The 25,678-nt window shown below is 38.3% G+C and overlaps 1 protein-coding gene across 1 annotated transcript; it reads right to left on the reverse strand.

Annotated features, from left to right (window-relative positions):
• Positions 1 to 19,363: 19,363 nt before the first annotated feature.
• On the reverse strand, positions 19,364 to 20,411 carry LOC122010841 (probable CCR4-associated factor 1 homolog 11). The gene has a single exon (XM_042567313.1). The coding sequence runs from the start codon at positions 20,243 to 20,245 to the stop codon at positions 19,364 to 19,366; it is 882 nt and encodes a 293-aa protein (XP_042423247.1). The 5' UTR covers positions 20,246 to 20,411.
• Positions 20,412 to 25,678: the final 5,267 nt, after the last annotated feature.

The raw sequence follows: 25,678 nt of genomic DNA on the forward strand, positions 1-25,678 counted from the left end.
ATCCAGATCTGAACGGATGGCTGAAATTGATTTGGAGCTTGATCAACGGTGGAAACTGGCCTAAAATCTGATCCGAAAGTACTGACTTGATCTAGGGTCTAGATCTACTCTCCCTTAAGTCGGATCGACCAGATCTTCACTTGATGGTTCAGATCTGCCCAATCTTCGATGAACGGTCCAGATTAATTTGGGCTTGATCAATGGCTATATGAACTCAGATCTGAATCAAAACCTTTGGATCTTCATCTATGGCTGAGATCTCCTCCTCATTAGGTTGGATGGGCCAAATCTTCAATGGATGACTCAGATCTGCTTGATTGTAGATGAACGGTCCAAATAACTCCAAGGTTTGATCGTCTCGTTTAAACTCCGATTCGAGCCCAATTTCAGTTCGAATAGATCCAAATCCAAGATCCTTTGATGCCTACAAAATAAGAATAAAATATTAGCATCAAATAACACCAAAAATAAGACAATTTACAATTAAGCCCAAAATAAAGGCAATGCATAAAAATGTGATGTAACCATAATTTAAACCTATGAAATCAACATCAAAACATGCATATATGAATCAAAATAATACAATGAAATCATGGTTATCAAATCCCCCACACTTAGTCTTGAACGTCCCGTGCAAGTAAAGAAAACTAAAAAATATCTCCACAAAAACTTCCCTAGCAATACCTAGAAGATAGTAAAAAGAATTTAACTAAGACCATCTTAAGATCACTAACAATCATGAATACAATTCAAACAATAATCAGTAGGTATAGTAATTTCTATCCAATTGAAAAATTAAGCAAGTTGCAATCTCACAAGAGATTTACCTATTCTAGCTCTCCTACTCAAAAATATGTATAAGTGGAGCTCACTCAATGCAACTGATAACATTTCACTACCATAAACTTTCTTATTTTCTAATTCTCCACCACTATAAACATAGCATACATGAATCAAATGGAATTTATCATCAAGAATTGAAATGGAATAAAAAAGGATAATGAAATGAATGTAGTAGCAAAAGAAAAGGCATTAATGAAGAAAATGAGAGAATGAGAGTATTGGAGGAATATACTTGATGAGTTGACCAATTTTGATGTGTAAAAGATGAATACCATTTGTTATTATCAATACAAAAGATCAAGCTAAACTCCCCTTCAATTTGATGGCAATCCAAAATTCTTGATACTCTATCTCCACACTTGATACTCTTTTGTTTTGCCACTGTTTTTCCTTTCTTCTTCACTATTTTTACACTTCAATTTCAGCATTTTGAAAATAAAATAATCTCAACTCACCTCATGGAGAAGAGTTCCCTCCCCCACACTTAAAACAATGGTCGTCTCGGGTAATGAAACACATCCATCTATCCTTCGAAAGACAATCCATTTGAATCCCTACTTACTGATTTCAGCACTGTAATGCAGCTGGAAAAATTAGCAACTTCAACAATCTGCAGTTCCAGTAAAATCAGATTTAAAGCAATGTTTGGTTAGAAATCAGCTGGAAATAAGGCATCATTTAAAACAAACTCGATATTAGAAAAGATTCACACTGTTTTTGCACAACAACAAAGCCACAGTTTTTTTTTCCTTTTTCTGAATTCTGTTTCATTTTAATTCAGTTCTGAACAGTCAATTAGTTTGCTAAATATGCTTGGATTCCGAAATTATTGCGCATATGCAAGAAGTAAAGCACAATTTATGTCACAACTTAGCTCCGAAAATCAAAGTTCTGCATAGCATTGATACCATCAATAACAACAATCAGAATTCCAGCCTCTCCATTCTATTCATGCAGATTTCCAGAATTAAGCAATCTGAAATTACACTAAAGATTTCATCTCACAAAGAAGTATAGTGCTCATTGCTATATAGGACTTTCAACTTGATTCATTAAGAATTCAGTCTCTCCTGCAGCTTGATCACAGAAACTTGAAATGGCCAAAGATCAAATGTTGCAAATTGAATTTGCCACGTGTACTTGGTTCTCAATTTGATACACTTCCTTTGTGCCACTACAAAGTGCAATTGGTGTTGATTCAATTCTTGATAGGATGCTCGGCACAAACTAGCAGTGATTCATAATTCCAAGCTCCTTGCTGTTGTAAAAGTCCACTGCTGCAAACTTCAACAGCTTTTCCTGATCAACAAATGTATTGAAAGTTTGACACAATTGCATGGCTCTGATTCCATATCCAGCATTCCATTACATTCTGAATTCTGCAATATTCAGAAACGGCAAGGTGAATAACAGAATTCAGCAACAAAATTAGAATTCAGACCTTGATGAAATGGATACAACTATATAATTCTAGGTCCTGCATCTTTGGAAATGCATGCTCTACATCATGGTACAAGAGTGTTGTCATAGAAGATTGCAAACATTTGGTTGGAGCTCTTGAATTCTAACTCAAGCCGATAATCGAATTCTACAGAAATCTGTAGATCAAATTGGCATACTCTGTAAAATTCGAGAACAGACCCTTTGAATTACTGAATAAAGATTCCAGCTCAGCAAAGATTCTTTGCTTAATGCTTTCGACAAATTCTACAGCCAAACCTAAATGGATTCTAACTCTGCAATTTAAGAAACTGGTATTACTACAGAGTAGATTTTCAGTTTCCAGCCTTTGGTTTGCACCTCTGATTTGTATTCAATTTTCAGCCTAAAATCAAATAATTTCTGGTGAAGCAAGTTCAGCATCTATCAACACTAAAACAACAGATGGATTTAAATTTTTCCATGAATGAATGACTTAAATCTGCATTCCACTCAGCAAAAAAATAGATTTCAGCATTTCCTACATAAGTCCTTGACTTTGTATCAACTAATCATCATTTAGCTCCTAAAAATTCCAATTCCTTTTCATTGAGCTCCTTAAAACCCTTATCAATTCATCCTCTAAAAAAATTTCCAGGTTTTAGAAACTCAAGCTTGTTATAACTCATTTATGGAAAAGCACAGAAATGCTTCCTTTGCAGAAATTTCTGCATTTTCTTCCATTCTCTATCTCTAATTTGTCTGATTCAAATTCATTGTAAACAGAGGCCATTTGGTGGAGTGGTAATTAGCACTGTCATAATAAGAAAATACAATCTGATTGGACTTCAAAGTGTTTCTGTTCATATCAGTTTGATGTTCTGACATTGAATTCAAAATGTTGCTACAGATCCACCACTAATTGGTTGAATTTCGAATCCAATCATGAAATGAAATAACTTGAGCTTCCAGAATTGAATCTGAAAATTAGGTTCTGATTTTCAAACTTCACTTATGCATTTTTGTTTCAAGACGCAACAGAATAGATTTCAGAGATATGAAATTGCAGGTTATGCATTGCTGTAAGTTTCTGATTTCTTTACAACAATAGTTGCAACCTATCCCTTGATTAACAGAGTAAGTATTCTCCCATTGTATGGTTGAAGAAATAACCAAGTTGGATTTCAAACAGGAGCATCATGAAACCCCAATTCCAGAGTTCAGATTTTTTTAAAAGTTTACTGATCTGATCTCTTAAACAGATAACACTCCATTCTAATTCATTTGAGAATTACATTCAATGTAACAGGAATTGAAGTTCCATCTCTGAAGTCTTCCATTCCTTATCAACCATTAAAACCCTGATAACCTGTAGCTTTGGCACAGTGGTATTATGAAACTGTTTTTAGTTTGCTTATACTAATTCTGCTTCAAGACCTTTCATCCAAATTTCCCAAGCAAGTATCCTTGGAAGATAGCACATTTAATAATGAATCAAAACAGCTTAAAGTGCATTTATTTTAGATTCGAATAGCAAGAGAACTTGGCTCAAATCAACAGATTACCTATGGACCAAAGCTGCAATTTTGTTTCAGTTTCCAATTTTTAGCTTTATTTCCCTGTTTGGTATCAAATTTCTTGCCTAAATTCTTATAAGCTTTGGAGAAGAAAGTTATCCATTTATCACCGCTCAAATATCAACTGGGTTTCAAAATTTTTCATGAATTAATATCCTTGAACTCCATTTATGCAGGAAAATACAGATTCTGGACTTTTGTATCAATATGTCACTATTAAGCCACAAGAAATCTCAATACTTCATCATCTCGACTCTTAAGACCATTACAATGCATATCCGAAGGGCTTCCATTTCCCAGCAGCTTTTACTCATCACAATTCTCTTCCCAAATTGGCACACAAAGGCCCAATTCATTCTACAAAATCTGCATTTTCAAGGTTACTGCTTCTCGGTGATTTCCTGTTCTTTCAGCATCATTCCCTTTTGTTTTCATTGTTCCAATTCAGATCTGAACTTCCATTTCTTGAATTGAATATCACTTCACAAAACTAATCAACCATCACTATCTCCTTTTATTTCTTCATCCTGCATCCAATTTCCAGCCAACCATTGTTTTGGAGTTCTGTATTTTAGTTTCTAGAGTTCGTAAAGGCATGGAAAAGTTGATATATCATTTGTTTCTGCATCTTGTAAGACTTCACTTGGTCTTCTCAATTGTTTAAATGTTGCTTCTGATTTTTGATACACCTTGATACCAAATTCTGCATTTTTGAATTTCCAGCTTCTTTGAATTTTCCAGCACTGATCAGATTCAATCATGCTCAAATCCACTTCTGCAACAATAGAAAACATCAGCTTCAATTCAGCAGTTCAACTTTTAACCATCAAGAACTCGACTTAACAACTTCTGAAATGATTCCATTGTTTTCCTCTTTTACTTCATTGGAAAGATGACCATTACTAATGTTAGGCTTTCACACTATCATTTCAATTGCTTCCTTATCAATAGAATCAGAACAAAATCTGTTGCAGAGTATTTATTTTTTCTTGTTTCCAACAATCTTTTGGAATTTAGTGGCAACAACCCAACAACAAAGTCTTGGCAACAGAACACCAAGTCCACTGTTTCAGATTCCAGTCATATAAATGCAGGTATTGAGTTCAATTATTGAGGTATAAAATGTAGCCATTTCCACCAACAATAGAAAATTACAGATTTCCAATTCCCAGAATCCAGAATTATCAGAATTACAGCTAGAAATCAGGTCCAAGAAAGTTTTCTAGATTTTCAATTCAATGTAAACTTGGAAAGAATGTCACACCATTTGTCATTGAGCATACAATACATTACTTGAATTTCTCAATGATTTGAGAATTAAAAGAGAAAGTTGGCACACAATTGGCACAAATCAATGTACACAATTTTCAACTTCAAAATTTCACTAAGCAACTCCATAATCAAGTAATTGTACCAATATTTCATGACTCCTTGCAACATCTTAAACATTTCCAGAAATTCATCTTCTCATCATCTCTTCCCCCACACTTAAAACCTTTTCCATCTTAGCAATCTAACTCATCAAGGATTCAACCAAAACTTCCAACAAAAGAATGACAAGCAAAAATGATAAGATTCAGAATTCTAGATGAGAATATTTCAAGGAATTGGTGGATAAAGAAATGGGAAGTTATGAGAAATAAGAATGATAAATATCCTTAATTTCCATGCATACATATGCTATTGCGACTTTGAAAAGAAGCAAAGCAAGTTCTAGAGTTTCAATAGCTGTGAGTGCATGCCACACAAAAGAAAATAATGTAATTTAGGCTTAAGGTGGTCCTCTCTAGGTAAATTTTTTATTGCAAACAACCTCAATTGATCAAAATGGAATCCACCTCCAATCTAACCAATATCATGTAAGAAAAGCATCCAATCATGTCACATGAACTAAAATTGATGATCAAATTTAAGAAACTTTTACCATCTTAAAAATATTACTAGAAAATTCATTGGAGAATTTATTCAAAATTGAAATGCTATGTATACCAAACCAAATGCAAAATATGAAAGCAAAGTGTGGAAACAAAATGCAAAGTATGAAACTAAAGAAATGCATAAAGAATTTATTAGACACAAAGCATGAATTAAAATGCAAAAAAAAAAAAAAAAAAAAATTGGGACCAACTCCCCTTGAATTCCCGGTGGTTGAAGAAGGTTCAAAAGAAAAGCCACCTCGGAAGTGGAGGAATCATGGTTCCACTTAAATTCTTTTTATTCATCCTTTTTCCCTTGAATACATTTTCCAGAGGTAGTAGACGGTTCAGATTTAGTACTCATTTCAAACATCTATTGTGTCCTGCAAAAGCAAAGATAAGCAATACATTCCGAACACTATCATGAAAAGATAAATGTGTATCACATTCTACAAATTCAATTAATGGTACCTCTATGAAATTTTTGGATAATTCACAAGAAATTCTCACCTTGTCGTGTTGAAAGGTACCTAAAGTAGGGATTGTTACCTCCTTTCCACCTAGTAAATGCTCAGACTTTAGTTATGGTGAGTGTACAACTTCATGTGGTGATCCTTGGGTGCTTGGCTCCATAGCACAAGTCCCTACACTTACATCTTCAATTCTTGGTGATTCTTGAGGTAATGCTTCCAGTAAGCATTCCTCTACACTTAAATCATCTTCTGCAACAATACCTGCATCATTCACATCACCTAAAGCAACACTATTAGTAGAATCAGAAACTTAAACAACTACATCATCATCACAAATAAAACTACTAAATTCTTGTGAATAAATGGAAGTAGGGTCAAGCCTGACAGAATCACTACTTTCCATATCTCTACTGGAGTTTTGTGCTTGCAACTGATTGATGGATAATTCAATCTGATCTAACTGACTCTTAATTTTCCGTATCCTTGCAAATTATTGCTCTTGATGCTCACTCATTTGTTGCATAACTTCATTACATTTCCAAATTGACTCTGCAAATTGTTCTTATACATCCTTATACTGATATTCAGGCGCATAAATCCCAGTCTGAGACTGATAATAATAACTCTGACCCCAATCTCCAAAATGCTGATAATATGGATCCATGGTCAAAAGAATTTCCTATTCTTACACTGAAACACTAGCAAATAAAATAAGAAGACTCAGGAACAAATAAAATCAAACACATGGATATATAATCATGAAAGCAATCAAACAACAAAATTTCTAGGTTTTCCAAAATAAAAACAATCCTAAAATTACCAAACATTGCATATGATCCCCGACAACGACACCAAAATTTGATAATGAGTCTGTCACACCCGTAAATCAAATTAACAATGTATTTTCCACTGAACCCCTTTACTACACAATCATGTTGTAATAACGAGACCAGGATCGATCCTCGAGGAACTAACGGTAGGATGTAATCTAGGATTGTATTTTATTTCTATTTTTGGGGTTTTCAATATGAAAATGGGGGTTTAAGCTTTAATCTAAATCTAACAAAAGTAAAGCACAACGAATAAGAAATTAATCTACAGCGATAGTTAAACCTAACTATGTGCCAATGATCAAACCATAACGCATTGTCACCCTACATCATAATTAAACCATCAACACACTTAAACTAAATATAAAATAACGAGACGCAATTAAATCTGATCTAAAGCATAATCAAAACCCTAACTTAGAAATTAAGCACTTAACAATTAACTAAGCATCAAACAAGAATTAAACTAAATTGTATCAATGAAATTACAACTACCAAACATGAATTAAACTTCAACAAAACAAAGAAATGCTAAATTGCAATGATAAGAACTTAACAAACATAAAAGGAATCTGTTCTAAGCTATAAAACAGTAGCAAAATGAAATAAATCCTAACCGATCCATTCTCACAACCAATCTATCAAGCAACACACTCTTGCCATCACACAAGAATGCCAAAGTCGAGAACACCCAACTCTGGACCTCAATGAAGCATCTCAGCTGCGTCTCAGTTCAAGGTATGCTCAACTACGTCGACGGACCACCCCCGGCGAGCTAGAACAACCCTAAACCCACTCAAGTGCCGAAAATCTGGAAATCTGCAATTCTGGATCTCTGGATCTGGAATGATGTTGCGGACTGCGGGGGGCCATCGGATGAAGCTCAATAACGTCAGCGGATCACCTCCAAGCGTCACTGATGGAAATCGGAGTCGCCGATTGGAAGAACACCACCAAATCAGCGCTGGAACAGAGAAATGCCGCGAACAGATTTCCGCCGGAGGAAACACCCACCAGAGGCTCCAGATGATAGGGATGAGGCCGCCGAGAAGCTCTCCACCGAGGTTGAAGCTCGAGAGATTGATTGGAGAAGGAATCGGGGTCGAAACTCTCGGAGATGCTCGCCGCGGGACGAAGAACAGCGTGAAGAGATCGACACTAGAAAACACTGTAGCTTCTGGGTTTAAATCTGATCTAGATCTGAACGGATGGCTAAAATTGATTTGGAACTTGATCAACGGTGGAAAGTCGCCTTAAATCCGATCGAAGGTATTGATCTTGATCTAGGGTCTGGATCTTCTCTCTCGTAGGTCAGATCGACCAGATCTTCAATTGATGGTTCAGATCTGCCCAATCTTCGATGAACGTTCCAGATTAATTCGAGCTTGATCAATGGTTGTATGAACTCAGATCTGAATCAAAACCTCTGGAACTTCATCTATGGCTGAGATCTCCTCCTCATTAGGTTGGATGGGCCAAATCTTCAATGGATGACTCAGATCTGCTTGATTGTAGATGAACGGTCCAAATAACTCCAAGGTTTGATCGTCTCGTTTAAACTCCGATTCGAGCCTAATTTCAGTTCGAATAGATCCTAATCCAAGATCTTTTGATACCTATAAAATAAGAATCAAATATTAGCATCAAATAACACCAAAAATAAGATAATTTACAATTAAGCCCAAAATAAAGACAATGCATAAAAATGTGATGTAACCATGATTTAAACCTATGAAATCAACATCAAACCATGCATATATGAATCAAAATAATACAATAAAATCATGGTTTTCAGGGGGGGGGCGTGAATAGCGATTAAAAATTCGAGAGTAAGCAGTGGAAAATAATTAAGCGAAAGCAAACACAAAGATTTATTTGGTTCGGAGCCTTTTGTGACTCCTACTCCAAGGCCCGCATGCAAGGGTGCTTTCGATGGGCAATCACTAATAATTCAAAAAGTTTGATTACAAATTAAGTACAGGAATTAATTAGCAAAAAAAAGCCGACAATAAATAATAAATAGAAACAGAAATAGCACTTTTGTCGGAGAGCTTTCACAACGTCGCAGGAGCACAGAGGAGTAGATCTTTCATTGTTGTGTTGAGTTTCAGCCTTTACCATTTTTATATAGGAGGTTCGGGGTGCCCGGATCCCTTCGGGCGCCCTGAATATGACGTAGCGGACCCAACCAGGATGCTCCACGTGGCGAGGCAACGTTGAGGATAGAAATTTGCCTCCAGGCGCCCAATCCACGGGGCGGGGGCGGGCCGACCCGTCAACTTGGCGGGTTGGGAAATTTCCAACCCAACCCAATCTAAGGCGGGTTGCGGGTTTGGCGGCCAACCCGCGGGCCTATCATTTTTTAAAAAAAAAATTAAAAAATATTTTATATTTTCAATGTTTTACTTCGGAAATATTTCATCAACCAAATGTATCCATAAACATGTATTTTACATATAAATGAACACAAACGAGTAGTTATGTGGGATAAAAAGTATTATTTTTATTTCAAAATTATAAAAAGAAAGCTAATAAATTGGCAAAAAAAACTTAGCTTACATGTGTTTCTCAACCCGCGGGCCAACCCAAGCCCTTCGCGGGCCGACCCGCGCGGATCGCGGGCCTAGGCGGGTCGGCCCCTGGCGGGCTTGAGTTAATAAAATTCCAACCCAACACACTTAAATTGTTTGGCGGGGCGTGCAACCCGACGGGTCCAACCCAAATTGACGACTCTACAGACAGTGGCCCTAACTGCCCACTAGATCAGACAGTGATAGCATGAGTTTGCGTGCAGTTAAAACTTGATATATATTTGTTATGTGCTTATTATGTGTTTGCTTTATGCAGACAATTTATTGGTTATACTTGCTGGAGCAGGTTAGTGATGAGTTATATTGTTGTTTATGGTTTGATTAGAAGATGATTTTATGTTGGTACTCTTACTTTGATAGTAAGTATTTATTACCTGAGATTGCATCCTTTGATCCTCTTTATGTATAGGTCATGCACATCTTCTTATACCCAAATTTATTGAGTTATTGCTCCATCATTGTTCCTAGTTTAGGATGTGTCGTATCACTCAAAGGTCTTGGCTATCGGTTCTACTCGAGTTTGGATTTTTGTTCAAGTTGTTTTATTTTTTGTTATGTTGATGTTGTTTATTATTTTCTTTCCTTCGTGGAATCGATAAGGTTTTTGTAATATTATTATAATTGTTAGTTTATGTAAATTAGTATGTTCACATGTTAATGCATACATACACATAGATATTTAAAAGATTAGTATGTTTTCATTTTACGTCGATATTTAATTTACTTAATCTGATTTTGATATCGATTATTTACTTCTCATATTGTCATTATATGATACCATCCGGTTTAACAGACAAATATATCTTTGGGGTGTAAGATTTTATTGATATTAGAGTATGATTTGAATTCAAAAATAAAGATGAAAATAACTTTTATGGAAAGAAAAGAAAATCTAAAAAAAAACATCCACAGAGTCTCTGAATACGTCTTAAATAATATTTTTTTTTAGCATGAGATTAGGTTATTACAAATTTTACCTATTAATTAATTGTATATTTCTTTTCTCTTCTTCTATTTCTTTTTTTGCTCTTTTAGAATAGAGGAAATTTACGGGTGTTTTGTGCTTGCAACTGATTGATGGATAATTCAATCTGATCTAACTGACTCTGAATATTCCGTATCCTAGCAAATTATTGCTCTTGATGCTCACTCATTTGTTGCATAACTTCATTACTTTTCCAAATTGACTCTGCAAATTGTTCTTATACATCCTTATACTGATATTCAGGCACATAAATCTCAGTCTGAGACTGATAATAATAACTCTGACCCCAATCTCCAAAATGCTGATAATATGGATCCATGGTGAAAAGAATTTCCTATTCTTACACTGAAACACTAGCAAATAAAATAAGAAGACTCAGGAACAAATAAAATCAAACACATGGATATATAATCATGAAAGCAATCAAACAACAAAATTTCTAGGTTTTCTAAAATAAAAACAATCCTTAAATTACCAAACATTGCATATGATCCCCGACAACGACACCAAAATTTGATAATGAGTCTGTCACACCCGTAAATCAAATTAACAATGTATTTTCCACTGAACCCCTTTACTACACAATCATGTTGTAATAATGAGCCCAGGATCGATCCTCGAGGAACTAACGGTAGGATGTAATCTAGGATTGTATTTTATTTCTATTTTTGGGGTTTTCAATATGAAAATGGGGGTTTAAGCTTTAAACTAAATCTAACAAAAGTAAAGCACAACGAATAAGAAATTAATCTAAAGCAATAGTTAAACCTAACTATGTGCCAATGATCAAACCATAACGCATTGTCACCCTACATCATAATTAAACCATCAACACACTTAAACTAAATATAAAATAACGAGACGCAATTAAATCTGATCTAAAGCATAATCAAAACCCTAACTTAGAAATTAAGCACTTAACAATTAACTAAGCATCAAACAAGAATTAAACTAAATTGTATCAATGAAATTACAACTACCAAACATGAATTAAACTTCAACAAAACAAAGAAATGCTAAATTGCAATGATAAGAACTTAACAAACATAAAAGGAATCTGTTCTAAGCTATAAAACAGTAGCAAAATGAAATAAATCCTAACCGATCCATTCTCACAACCAATCTATCAAGCAACACACTCTTGCCATCACACAAGAATGCCAAAGTCGAGAACACCCAACTCTGGACCTCAATGAAGCATCTCAGCTGCGTCTCAGTTCAAGGTATGCTCAACTACGTCGACGGACCACCCCCGGCGAGCTAGAACAACCCTAAACCCACTCAAGTGCCGAAAATCTGGAAATCTGCAATTCTGGATCTCTGGATCTGGAATGATGTTGCGGACTGCAGGGGGCCATCGGATGAAGCTCAATAACGTCAGTGGATCACCTCCAAGCGTCACTGATGGAAATCGGAGTCGCCGATTGGAAGAACACCACCAAATCAGCGCTGGAACAGAGAAATGCCGCGAACAGATTTCCGCCGGAGGAAACACCCACCGGAGGCTGCAGATGATAGGGATGAGGCCGCCGAGAAGTTCTCCACCGAGGTTGAAGCTCGAGAGATTGATTGGAGAAGGAATCGGGGTCGAAACTCTCGGAGATGCTCGCCGCGGGACGAAGAACAGCGTGAAGAGATAGACACTAGAAAACACTGTAGCTTCTGGGTTTAAATTTGATCTAGATCTGAACGGATGGCTGAAATTGATTTGGAACTTGATCAACGGTGGAAAGTCGCCTTAAATCCGATCGAAGGTATTGATCTTGATCTAGGGTCTGGATCTTCTCTCTCGTAGGTCGGCGACCAGATCTTCAATTGATGGTTCAGATCTGCCCAATCTTCGATGAACGTTCCAGATTAATTCGAGCTTGATCAATGGTTGTATGAACTCAGATCTGAATCAAAACCTCTGGAACTTCATCTATGGCTGAGATCTCCTCCTCATTAGGTTGGATGGGCCAAATCTTCAATGGATGACTCAGATCTGCTTGATTGTAGATGAACGGTCCAAATAACTCCAAGGTTTGATCGTCTCGTTTAAACTCCGATTTGAGCCTAATTTCAGTTCGAATAGATCCTAATCCAAGATCTTTTGATACCTATAAAATAAGAATCAAATATTAGCATCAAATAACACCAAAAATAAGATAATTTACAATTAAGCCCAAAATAAAGACAATGCATAAAAATGTGATGTAACCATGATTTAAACCTATGAAATCAACATCAAACCATGCATATATGAATCAAAATAATACAATAAAATCATGGTTTTCAGGGGGGGCGTGAATAGCGATTAAAAATTCGAGAGTAAGCAGTGGAAAATAATTAAGCGAAAGCAAACACAAAGATTTATTTGGTTCGGAGCCTTTTGTGACTCCTACTCCAAGGCCCGCATGCAAGGGTGCTTTCGATGGGCAATCACTAATAATTCAAAAAGTTTGATTACAAATTAAGTACAGGAATTAATTAGCAAAAAAAAGCCGACAATAAATAATAAATAGAAACAGAAATAGCACTTTTGTCGGAGAGCTTTCACAACGTCGCAGGAGCACAGAGGAGTAGATCTTTCATTGTTGTGTTGAGTTTCAGCCTTTACCATTTTTATATAGGAGGTTCGGGGTGCCCGGATCCCTTCGGGTGCCCTGAATATGACGTAGCGGACCCAACCAGGATGCTCCACGTGGCGAGGCAACGTTGAGGATAGAAATTTGCCTCCAGGCGCCCAATCCACGGGGCGGGGGCGGGCCGACCCGTCAACTTGGCGGGTTGAGAAATTTCCAACCCAACCCAATCTAAGGCGGGTTGCGGGTTTGGCGGGCCAACCTGCGGGCCTATCGTTTTTTTTAAAAAAAAATTAAAAATTATTTTATATTTACAACGTTTTACTTCGAAAATATTTCATCACAAACGAGTAGTTATGTGGGATAAAAAGTATTATTTTTATTTCAAAATTATAAAAAGAAAGCTAATAAATTGGCAAAAAAAACTTAGCTTACATGGGTTTCTCAACCCGCGGGCCAACCAAAGCCCATCGCGGGCCGACCCGCGCGGATCGCGGGCCTAGGCGGGTCGGCCCCTGGCGGGCTTGAGTTAATAAAATTCCAACCCAACACACTTAAATTGTTTGGCGAGGCGTGCAACCCGACGGGTCCAACCCAAATTGACGACTCTACAGACAGTGGCCCTAACTGCCCACTAGATCAGACAGTGATAGCATGAGTTTGCGTGCAGTTAAAACTTGATATATATTTGTTATGTGCTTATTATGTGTTTGCTTTATGCAGGCAATTTATTGGTTATACTTGCTGGAGCAGGTTAGTGATGAGTTATATTGTTGTTTATGGTTTGATTAGAAGATGATTTTATGTTGGTACTCTTACTTTGATAGTAAGTATTTATTACCTGAGATTGCATCCTTTGATCCTCTTATGTATAGTAGCATGCACTATCTTCTTATACCCACTGAGTTATTGTACTCACTGCCCCTTGTTTTTCCTATATTTCCAGGTTAGTAGTTAGAGGATGTGTCGTATCACTCAAAGGTCTTGGCTATCGGTTCTACTCGAGTTTGGATTTTTGTTCAAGTTGTTTTATTTTTTGTTATGTTGATGTTGTTTATTATTTTCTTTCCTTCGTGGAATCGATAAGGTTTTTGTAATAATATTATAATTGTTAGTTTATGTAAATTAGTATGTTCACATGTTAATGCATACATACACATAGATATTTAAAAGATTAGTATGTTTTCATTTTACGTCGATATTTAATTTACTTAATCTGATTTTGATATCGATTATTTACTTCTCATATTGTCATTATATGATACCATCCGGTTTAACAGACAAATATATCTTTGGGGTGTAAGATTTTATTGATATTAGAGTATGATTTGAATTCAAAAATAAAGATGAAAATAACTTTTATGGAAAGAAAAGAAAATCTAAAAAAAAACATCCACAGAGTCTCTGAATACGTCTTAAATAATATTTTTTTTAGCATGAGATTAGGTTATTACAAATTTTACCTATTAATTAATTGTATATTTCTTTTCTCTTCTTCTATTTCTTTTTTTGCTCTTTTAGAATAGAGGAAATTTACGGGTGTTTTGTGCTTGCAACTGATTGATGGATAATTCAATCTGATCTAACTGACTCTTAATTTTCCGTATCCTAGCAAATTATTGCTCTTGATGCTCACTCATTTGTTGCATAACTTCATTACTTTTCCAAATTGACTCTGCAAATTGTTCTTATACATCCTTATACTGATATTCAGGCACATAAATCTCAGTCTGAGACTGATAATAATAACTCTGACCCCAATCTCCAAAATGCTGATAATATGGATCCATGGTGAAAAGAATTTCCTATTCTTACACTGAAACACTAGCAAATAAAATAAGAAGACTCAGGAACAAATAAAATCAAACACATGGATATATAATCATGAAAGCAATCAAACAACAAAATTTCTAGGTTTTCTAAAATAAAAACAATCCTTAAATTACCAAACATTGCATATGATCCCCGACAACGACACCAAAATTTGATAATGAGTCTGTCACACCCGTAAATCAAATTAACAATGTATTTTCCACTGAACCCCTTTACTACACAATCATGTTGTAATAATGAGCCCAGGATCGATCCTCGAGGAACTAACGGTAGGATGTAATCTAGGATTGTATTTTATTTCTATTTTTGGGGTTTTCAATATGAAAATGGGGGTTTAAGCTTTAAACTAAATCTAACAAAAGTAAAGCACAACGAATAAGAAATTAATCTAAAGCAATAGTTAAACCTAACTATGTGCCAATGATCAAACCATAACGCATTGTCACCCTACATCATAATTACACCATCAACACACTTAAACTAAATATAAAATAACGAGATGCAATTAAATCTGATATAAAGCATAATCAAAACCCTAACTTAGAAATTAAGCACTTAACAATTAACTAAGCATCAAACAAGAATTAAACTAAATTGTATCAATGAAATTACAACTACCAAACATGAATTAAACTTCAACAAAACAAAGAAATGCTAAATTGCAATGATAAGAACTTAACAAACATAAAAGGAATCTGTTCTAAGCTATAAAACAGTAGCAAAATGAAATAAATCCTAACCGATCCATTCTCACAACCAATCTATCAAGCAACACACTCTTGCCATCACACAAGAATGCCAAAGTCGAGAACACCCAACTCTGGACCTCAATGAAGCATCTCAGCTGCGTCTCAGTTCAAGGTATGCTCAACTACGTCGACGGACCACCCCCGGCGAGCTAGAACAACCCTAAACCCACTCAAGTGCCGAAAATCTGGAAATATGCAATTCTGGATCTCTGGATCTGGAATGATGTTGCGGACTGCGGATGGGCATCGGATGAAGCTCAATAACGTCAGCGGATCACCTCCAAGCGTCATTGATGGAAATCGGAGTCGCCGATTGGAAGAACACCACCAAATCAGCGCTGGAACAGAGAAATGCCGCGAACAGATTTCCGCCGGAGGAAACACCCACCGGAGGCTCCAGATGATCGGGATGAGGCCGCCGAGAAGCTCTCCACCGAGGTTGAAGCTCGAGAGATTGATTCGAGAAGGAATCGGGGTCGAAACTCTCGGAGAAGCTCGCCGCGGGAAGAAGAACAGCGTGAAGAGATTGACACTAGAAAACACTGTAGCTTCTGGGTTTAAATCTGATCTAGATCTGAACGGATGGCTGAAATTGATTTGGAACTTGATCAACGGTGGAAAGTCGCCTTAAATCCGATCGAAGGTATTGATCTTGATCTAGGGTCTGGATCTTCTCTCTCGTAGTCCGGATCGACCAGATCTTCAATTGATGGTTCAGATCTGCCCAATCTTCGATGAACGTTCCAGATTAATTCGAGCTTGATCAATGGCTGTATGAACTCAGATCTGAATCAAAACCTCTGGAACTTCATCTATGGCTGAGATCTCCTCCTCATTAGGTTGGATGGGCCAAATCTTCAATGGATGACTCAGATCTGCTTGATTGTAGATGAACGGTCCAAATAACTCCAAGGTTTGATCGTCTCGTTTAAACTCCGATTCGAGCCTAATTTCAGTTCGAATAGATCCTAATCCAAGATCCTTTGATACCTATAAAATAAGAATCAAATATTAGCATCAAATAACACCAAAAAGAAGATAATTTACAATTAAGCCCAAAATAAAGACAATGCATAAAAATGTGATGTAACCATGATTTAAACCTATGAAATCAACATCAAACCATGCATATATGAATCAAAATAATACAATAAAATCATGGTTTTCAGGGGGGGGGGCGTGAATAGCGATTAAAAATTCGAGAGTAAGCAGTGGAAAATAATTAAGCGAAAGCAAACACAAAGATTTATTTGGTTCGGAGCCTTTTGTGACTCCTACTCCAAGGCCCGCATGCAAGGGTGCTTTCGATGGGAAATCACTAATAATTCAAAAAGTTTGATTACAAATTAAGTACAGGAATTAATTAGCAAAAAAAAGCCGACAATAAATAAAAAATAGAAACAGAAATAGCACTTTTGTCGGAGAGCTTTCACAACGTCGCAGGAGCACAGAGGAGTAGATCTTTCATTGTTGTGTTGAGTTTCAGCCTTTACCATTTTTATATAGGAGGTTCGGGGTGCCCGGATCCCTTCGGGCGCCCTGAATATGACGTAGCGGACCCAACCAGGATGCTCCACGTGGCGAGGCAACGTTGAGGATAGAAATTTGCCTCCAGGCGCCCAATCCACGGGGCGGGGGCGGGCCGACCCGTCAACTTGGCGGGTTGAGAAATTTCCAACCCAACCCAATCTAAGGCGGGTTGCGGGTTTGGCGGGCCAACCTGTGGGCCTATCGTTTTTTTTTTAAAAAAAATAAAAAATATTTTATATTTACAACGTTTTACTTCGAAAATATTTCATCCACCAAATGTATCCATAAACATGTATTTTACATATAAATGAACACAAACGAGTAGTTATGTGGGATAAAAAGTATTATTTTTATTTCAAAATTATAAAAAGAAAGCTAATAAATTGGCAAAAAAAACTTAGCTTACATGTGTTTCTCAACCCGCGGGCCAACCCAAGCCCATCGCGGGCCGACCCGCGCGGATCGCGGGCCTAGGCGGGTCGGCCCCTGGCGGGCTTGAGTTAATAAAATTCCAACCCAACACACTTAAATTATTTGGCGGGGCGTGCAACCCGACGGGTCCAACCCAAATTAACGACTCTACAGATAGTGGCCCTAACTGGCCACTAGATCAGACAGTGATAGCATGAGTTTGCGTGCAGTTAAAACTTGATATATATTTGTTATGTGCTTATTATGTGTTTGCTTTATGCAGGCAATTTATTGGTTATACTTGCTGGAGCAGGTTAGTGATGAGTTATATTGTTGTTTATGGTTTGATTAGAAGATGATTTTATGTTGGTACTCTTACTTTGATAGTAAGTATTTATTACCTAAGATTGCATCCTTTGATCCTCTTATGTATAGTAGCATGCACTATCTTCTTATACCCACTGAGTTATTGTACTCACTGCCCCTTGTTTTTCCTATATTTCTAGGTTAGTAGGTAGAGGATGTGTCGTATCACTCAAAGGTCTTGGCTATCGGTTCTACTCGAGTTTGGATTTTTGTTCAAGTTGTTTTATTTTTTGTTATGTTGTTGTTGTTTATTATTTTCTTTCCTTCGTGGAATCGATAAGGTTTTTGTAATAATATTATAATTGTTAGTTTATGTAAATTAGTATGTTCACATGTTAATGCATACATACACATAGATATTTAAAAGATTAGTATGTTTTCATTTTACGTCGATATTTAATTTACTTAATCTGATTTTGATATGGATTATTTACTTCTCATATTGTCATTATATGATTAACAGACAAATATATCTTTGGGGTGTAAGAATTTTATTGATATTAGAGTATGATTTGAATTCAAAAATAAAGATGAAAATAACTTTTATAGAATGAAAAGAAAATCTAAAAAAAAACATCCACAGGGCCTCTGAATACGTCTTAAATAATATTTTTTTTAGCATGAGATTAGGTTATTACAAATTTTACCTATTAATTAATTGTATATCTTTAAAAGAGTTTTGATTTGAATGGTTAAATTCGAAAAAAACAAATTTATGATCTACAGAGCTCGAATCCTCCTGCATGCGTTGCCTTCTTTCCTATGCATCGGTCATCCTTCCCTTGTCCCAGTAGGTGAGCAAAGCACCGCTCACCTATGTAACTCTAACAGTATTCACTAAAATAGTTATTATAAATTATAAACTCCTGTAGGCTACGATGACGATCAATAAAAGAGAAAAACAAACGCTCACCTATGTAGCACCAACACTATCACTAAAATAGTTACTATAAATTCTATACCACTAGAGGCTACGATATATATGACTATCAATAAAAGGGAAAAAAAACCATTTGAACAGTGTATGATCCAGAATACACAAGGGGATGATTTAAGGCAAAGTAAAACAACAAGTACTCATTATCCAAATTAAGAATTAATATTGACAATTTGTTTGCATATCTGATGATGCGATAACATATAATCTGTACTTAAATACAAAAGGATTCGATGAAGCAATGAACAATTAATTTTGTGTACAAATTAAGCTAATGCTGACAGAATCATTATCAACTGTGATAAGCCATGAACTCTAGAGCTAGCCACAACTAGATTACTATTGCAGTTGGAGGTCATAGAGTGTTCCCATGTGTTCTGGACGATCAATGAGTTGTGGATTCACACGAGAAGCAATTTGATAGAACACCTGCCATGTTAATAAGCTATCGGAGCCGGACTGATGTCGAGAGCCCACTGCTCGCTCAACTCGGACGGTAGAGGCCACCCGCTCCAATCCTCCGTAAAGCCCAGGACAATGCTTGCAAAGGTGCTTCACATCGAACACCCTTTTGCCGAAAAAGAAGTGAACGAGGTGCCAGAACTCACGAACGGTCTTTGGTAATTTGCAGTCGCATGTCAGCATCTTGACTAGGAAGGCGAAGTCATAGGCGCCTTGGAAGGTAACCCAGGAGACGGGAGAAAAATGGCCAAAGGAAAGCAAGCCGGAGGTGGCCAAGTGCTGGGCGAATCTGCAAGAGTCGATGCCCCATATTTGATTCTTTTGGAAGTCGATGCCATTAGCCTTGAGCAGCTCGACGGAGGAAGGGGCGTAACGGTCGCGGTTGATGTCGAAGTCACGGAAATTAAATTCCCACACGTAACGCACACAAGTGCCGTCGCTGTAGATGGCACATGGGAGGTTGCCGGCGGCGTCGGAGAGGGTGAGACCGACCTGGATGATGCGGAGGGCCTCGACGTTGGCACGGATCAATTCGTAGCGCTGGGGGAGGGTGAGGGTGCAGTAGGGATTTTTGGAAGCGACGACGACGCCAGGATACTCGGTGTCCAATGCGACGAAGGGGTGGAACGGGACGGCGGAGCGGATAAGGGCGAACTCCTCGTCGAGGTTATGAGCCCACACGGAGCGAACCTCGATTCTGCTGGTGCTGGCGGCGGAAGAGGAAATTGGCATATCGTTGTTGACAACTGCGACAGCCATTATGAGTTTGACGATATTAGAAATACCAAAGTACTGGAAGCTGGAGATCGAGGAGATGTTAGGTTTCGATCGATCGAGTTGGAGTGGAAATTGAAGGGAAGGATCGGAGGAGTTTAAATAGAGCAGCAGCAAATCAAAATCAAAGCGGGAAAATCGCAAACACACTCAACAGAATTAGTTGCTGCGAAATATTAGGAGATATATATGGAATTAATCAGGACTTTAAGTCCAGGATAAATCCAGCAGCAATTAGCGAACGAAACTAGGGGTTTATTATTAATTAATTAATTAAAGTTGTTGCCATCCAATCATTCCTTTTTTTTTCTTTAATTAAATTTCAAGTACATGTAATTTCGTCATTATTTGCCTTGAAGTCAAGTATGAATCTGGCGCCAAATCCAGTAGCAATTAGCGAGCTCAACTAGGGGTTTAGTATTAATTAATTACAAGGGGTGTTGCCACCGTGTCACACTTTTTTTTTAATTCTCTTTAATTTTTAAACTAAACTTATGATTTTATTTCTAAACTGCAATACTAGCCGAGCTAGGAGGTTTGAGTACGGAGTAGATCGTCCGTAGGTCAAACTTGAGACATTAATATATAGTTTTGATAAAAAAAAAAAGTATCAAAACATTTAAGTTAGACTTAATATTTGTTATTTTGATGAGTGTCATGGCAAACAATTGTTGAATTTGATAAGATCTAGGTGTAGATTCAACATTCCCATGAGTAAGTAAAGTAAGTAATTAAGAGTGTAATCGAGCCGAGCTGAACTCTTAAATATTTGAGTCTAATTCATTTATAATCAAGTCGAGCACGAGTTTTATTTAATGAATATATTCGTGCTCACAAACTTATTCGAGCTTTTGTTGAGTCTAAATGAACTTAATAAATATAAATTATAAATTTAAATATTTATTAAAAAGTAAATTATATATTTAGAGAAAATTATAATATTCTTATTAAAATTTACAATTTAATTCAAATAAATAAAGTTATTATATTTATCTATACTTTTCATAAATAAAATATAAAATCTATAAATTCAATATCAAAATTATTATTTTTCATTTGAAAATTGATTCATGAGCTTACTAACGAATATTTACACGAGCTAGCGAGCCGAATATTATAAAGCTTGAGCTTGGTTTGTTTATCTTAACGAGTCTCATTAAACAAGCCCAAATGAGCTATTATCGAATCAAGTTTCGAATAATTCATGAGCGGCTTGGTTTATTTACACCCCTACAAGTAATTGATGACTCAATTCTTTAACTTAATCTGACACTCTTAAGTTTTTATTTCATGACCTATTGACTTATATAATGGTCCTCGAAATTACTTTCTCCTTCATATAATCTTATATAATTTGAGAGGTGGAGAAACTATTTTACAAAAAACTTTTATAATATTGATACGAGTTGTACCAAGTGGACTCAGGAGATGACATGACAGTCAACATCAATGTGACGTAACAATCAAAGTCAATCGAGGAGAACACCTCCCCACCTGGCTCTGATTGGCTGCCCAGCGCTAAAGCTTGACGAATTTGCCTGGTCAGATTTAAAGTAGTGCGAAAAAAAGCTAACCAACCCGTAATCAGGTCGAACATAAGGGGTACTATCACACCCCGGGGGAGTCCCTGTCGGAGAAAATTTGGACAGCATCTCCCTTGTACGGGTGACAATCTGAAACTTTCTATAACATAACCATACACGACCAACACGACCGGAAACATATAATAAAATAAAAGTGACAACCACACAGTATAATAGTAAACCCTAACCTAAACAACAATAAGGAAATTATCTCTAATATCCTACTCAACTACACCCATAAAACTCAAATCTTATATCCTACTCAACTACACCCATAAAACTCAAATCACCAACATACATCCAAACCTACCTCTTCTGCTGTCCGGGCAGGCATGTAAAAAAATATACTAGATCTAAACTCATGATAATAAAAGACCATATAAGATCCAAGTGCCAAAAAGATACAAGTCTGAAAACATAGACGATAACATAATAAGAAAACCAAAGAAAGGATCCAAAATGGAAATCCTCGTAATCTGGAGGGGGAACTAGCGACTGGATATCCTCCGGACAACCTCAACCTGAAATAGTAATATCAACAAGGTGAGTCAACTCCTCAGCGAGTAACTACTGACATGCATAGTAAGAAATAACAACTAATAATAAATATGCGTACAGTCTCCTGGATATATATCATATGAAAAATGTAAAACTGTAAAGCTGGGAAGGAGTTTGATCCGAAGAAATGGCCTCGACTGGAGCAGGGGCCGGGGCGATTGCTACAGATGGGGCCCCGGCTAGCTCAGTCACCGGTTCCATAGATGTAGCTGATTGGGTATGGAGATCCGTCCGACGTCGTTTGCGTATTATCAGTGGGGAGTCCTCGGTCGAGTGCCCCGCTTCTTCCGACACAAGTTGTCCGGCAGACGAGATAGCATCGCTGACCGGTGCAGTTGCAGGGATCCGAACGGCTAACTCTCCAACCGCAGGTGAAGCTTCTTCACTTTCACCCTCATGCGAGTCGACCGGTTCGATACCTAGCTCGGCCATCTCCTTCGCGGCCGCCGCCTCCACCCTCAAACTTGAGACATTTATATATAGTTTTGATAAACTTGACAAAAAAAAAATATCAAAACATTTAAGTTAGACTTTGATCCTATCCGTACACTGAGTCGATAGAAACTGGGGACGTGCCGCTCTCTGCTATTCCTAGGTAACCTTCACGGCGACGTAAGCCTCCGATGAACCTGCAACCAAGTCGGATCGGGAAAGGGTTCCCAGCGACGACCCTTCGACGCTCAAATCAGACGGTGGCGAGAAGAATCACAAGTAAAACAGAGACTGTGGCTACAGTAGAATAGAAGAAAAATCATACCTCCGTCAAAGTCCGGGGGTTCTTATATAGGACCCCGGAGAGGCGTGTGCACGCTTCCCAAGGCGTGCACGCTTCGCAAAGCATACCTTGGAATGGCTGTGTCAGAAAAGCATGTCTGCCACTATACCTCAATTGTCCGAGCATATCTCTGTCATGGCAGCGGAAACTTCCTCCGTACAATCTTTGGTACGGCCCGACCACCGACCATGCTGCTTGTCGGCGGCAGACGTCTCGAGAATGATATCACTAGCTGCCCCTTTTGTCCTCTTCTAAGCCCTTTATTTTTAACCGGGCCGGTCGGGCTGATCGCTTGGCCTCTCGGACGATCGGGTATACACGTGCCTCGGATTGGGTGAGCCGGTCGATCGGTCATATACTCGGATAGGGGCACCAGCTAGTCGTTCTGTCGTTTGGCATAGCAGCCCAGCTACTCGCTATAGAGGTTCCTCTATAAAAGAGCCGGTGAGCGTCGGAAGCTCGACCCAAGGTCGAGCTGTCTTCGTGCCGGCCGGCCCGGGGTCTACCCAGGCCGGTCGACCAAGAGATTCCTCCCTGCTTGGTCGAACCTTTGACTCTTTCGTACCATTGATCCTTTCCTCTGTGGGACCCCGCTCCTTGCCACCGGATCACATGCCTTCCCTTCAAGTCTAGTCGAAGGAGGCGGCAAGTCCGACTGATTGGACTGTTGGCTTGGTGACGTGTCTGCCACTCGACCATTGATGTTAGTGTTTCTCCGATCGGGGCCTACTCACATGGGTGATGTCGATCGACACGTCACCGGTTGGTACTTGGAAAGTTTTATTTGCCTGTCGTTGTCCCGTCACTCCGGCAACGGTCACGGTGATTATCCCTAGAAAACTCCTTGGCATTTGTGTAAATTACCGCCATTAAGGCTGAGCACGCAGCCATGCCCGCATGATGGTGCTCATTAAATGTGACCCGTGGGGGAGCGCCACGTGGTCACGCATCCGTCACCGTTCACTCGAGTCGTTAGGTCTGAGGAGACTTTTGGCTTTTCGAATTCGACGGTCAGATCCCCTCCTCGGATCCTGTGACCTGGATCGGACGGCTCCGGTCGATCGAGCCCCACGTTTATAAGGACATCTCCTCTCCCCCAGCCGCTTCGCGATATCGTGTGCGCATCTGAAGGCTTCCGCTTCCTCTTGTTCAGCGTTCCGGCGAACTCGTTGCTCTGCTTCCCGGTGATCCATCGCCTCCCTCTTTGGTCCTATCTCTCGTAAGGCCCCTTCACCCTTTCCCTTTTCAGTTCTTTTGTGTTTTTCTTCGCACTTTCGCCGTATTCGTGCCTTCTTAGACACTGTTCAGACCATCCTTTTCCTTAACTTCTGCCATCTCTTGCTTTGGCGCTTATCACCAATGGCCATTTCTTCTCGTCAGTCCGACCTCGCCCCCGGCCTCTGGTATACTACCACAGAGAGCCGTTTCGACGAGAGGGATGTGCTGAGCCTCACTCGAACCTTTGAACTTCTCTCTGACCACGAACTAATATTAACCACACCTCCGATCGGTCACATGACCCTCCGACCGACACTGTTTGCTTTTTTCGAGACCAGTTTGTGGCTGGTCTGCGCTTTCCTATTCATCCGTTCATCCTTGAGGTGTGTAACTATTTCCACTTCCCGCTCGGCCAACTCGTCCCTAACTCCTTTAGGTTGCTGTGCGGGATGATTGTCCTCTTTAGGTTGCACGACATCCCCTTAATCCCTAAGACTTTCCACTACTTCTACTACCCCAAACAGTCCGAGTGGGGTACGTTTCTCTTCCAATTGCGGATCGGTCTTGTCTTTTTCAACAAGATGCCGACCTCGAACAAACATTGAAAGGAAAACTATTTCTATCTTCGTTTTCCCGAGCGGTCGTCCTTCCGCACTAAATGGCAGACGACTGTGCCGAGCCTGCCAGACCTCGGTAAATATAAGAGCCAGCCAGATTACCTTCACGCAGCCAATTTGCTAGCCGGGCAAATATTTAACATCAACAAGCTGCTCTACGAGGGGGTGCTATATATATTTGGACTGAGCCCGATCAGAACGAAGCTTTCGAGCAGCATGGGTAAGCATTTTCCTCATCCCCCTTCCTTTTGGTCTAACTGATTTATTCTTCTTTTATGCAGCCGACATCATGTGGTGCGCCAAGGTTGCTGATCGGCTGAAGTTGAAAGTGTTGGAGTGTATACTAAAAGTCTAGCTTTTGTAAATATTTATTTTTGAAATAAAAGAATCACATTGGTCAATATGAGAATTTATTTGTTAAATGTAATTGTTCAATTAATTTATATAGTAGACAACATGGAGTGTGGTGTCACACTCAGAAGATCATGTTGTCAGTTCTCTATAAATTATAAACAAGTTGCTCACGACTAAAATGGAAAGGAATAAACCATCAGAATAGTCGTAGTGTAATTAAGTATTAGTTTATCTTAACTAATAAATTACACTGATACACTTTAAGTGTATTGAGTAGAATCATTTAGGTAAGTTCTTTTTGTACTGACTTAGT

Source organism: Zingiber officinale, chromosome 8A, assembly GCF_018446385.1.
Source record: "Zingiber officinale cultivar Zhangliang chromosome 8A, Zo_v1.1, whole genome shotgun sequence".
Taxonomy (NCBI): domain Eukaryota; kingdom Viridiplantae; phylum Streptophyta; class Magnoliopsida; order Zingiberales; family Zingiberaceae; genus Zingiber; species Zingiber officinale.

Coding starts and splice junctions, on each gene's coding strand:
- LOC122010841 (XM_042567313.1), bottom strand. CDS start 20,245: ATGGCTGTCGCAGTTGTCAACAACGATATGCCAATTTCCTCTTCCGCC.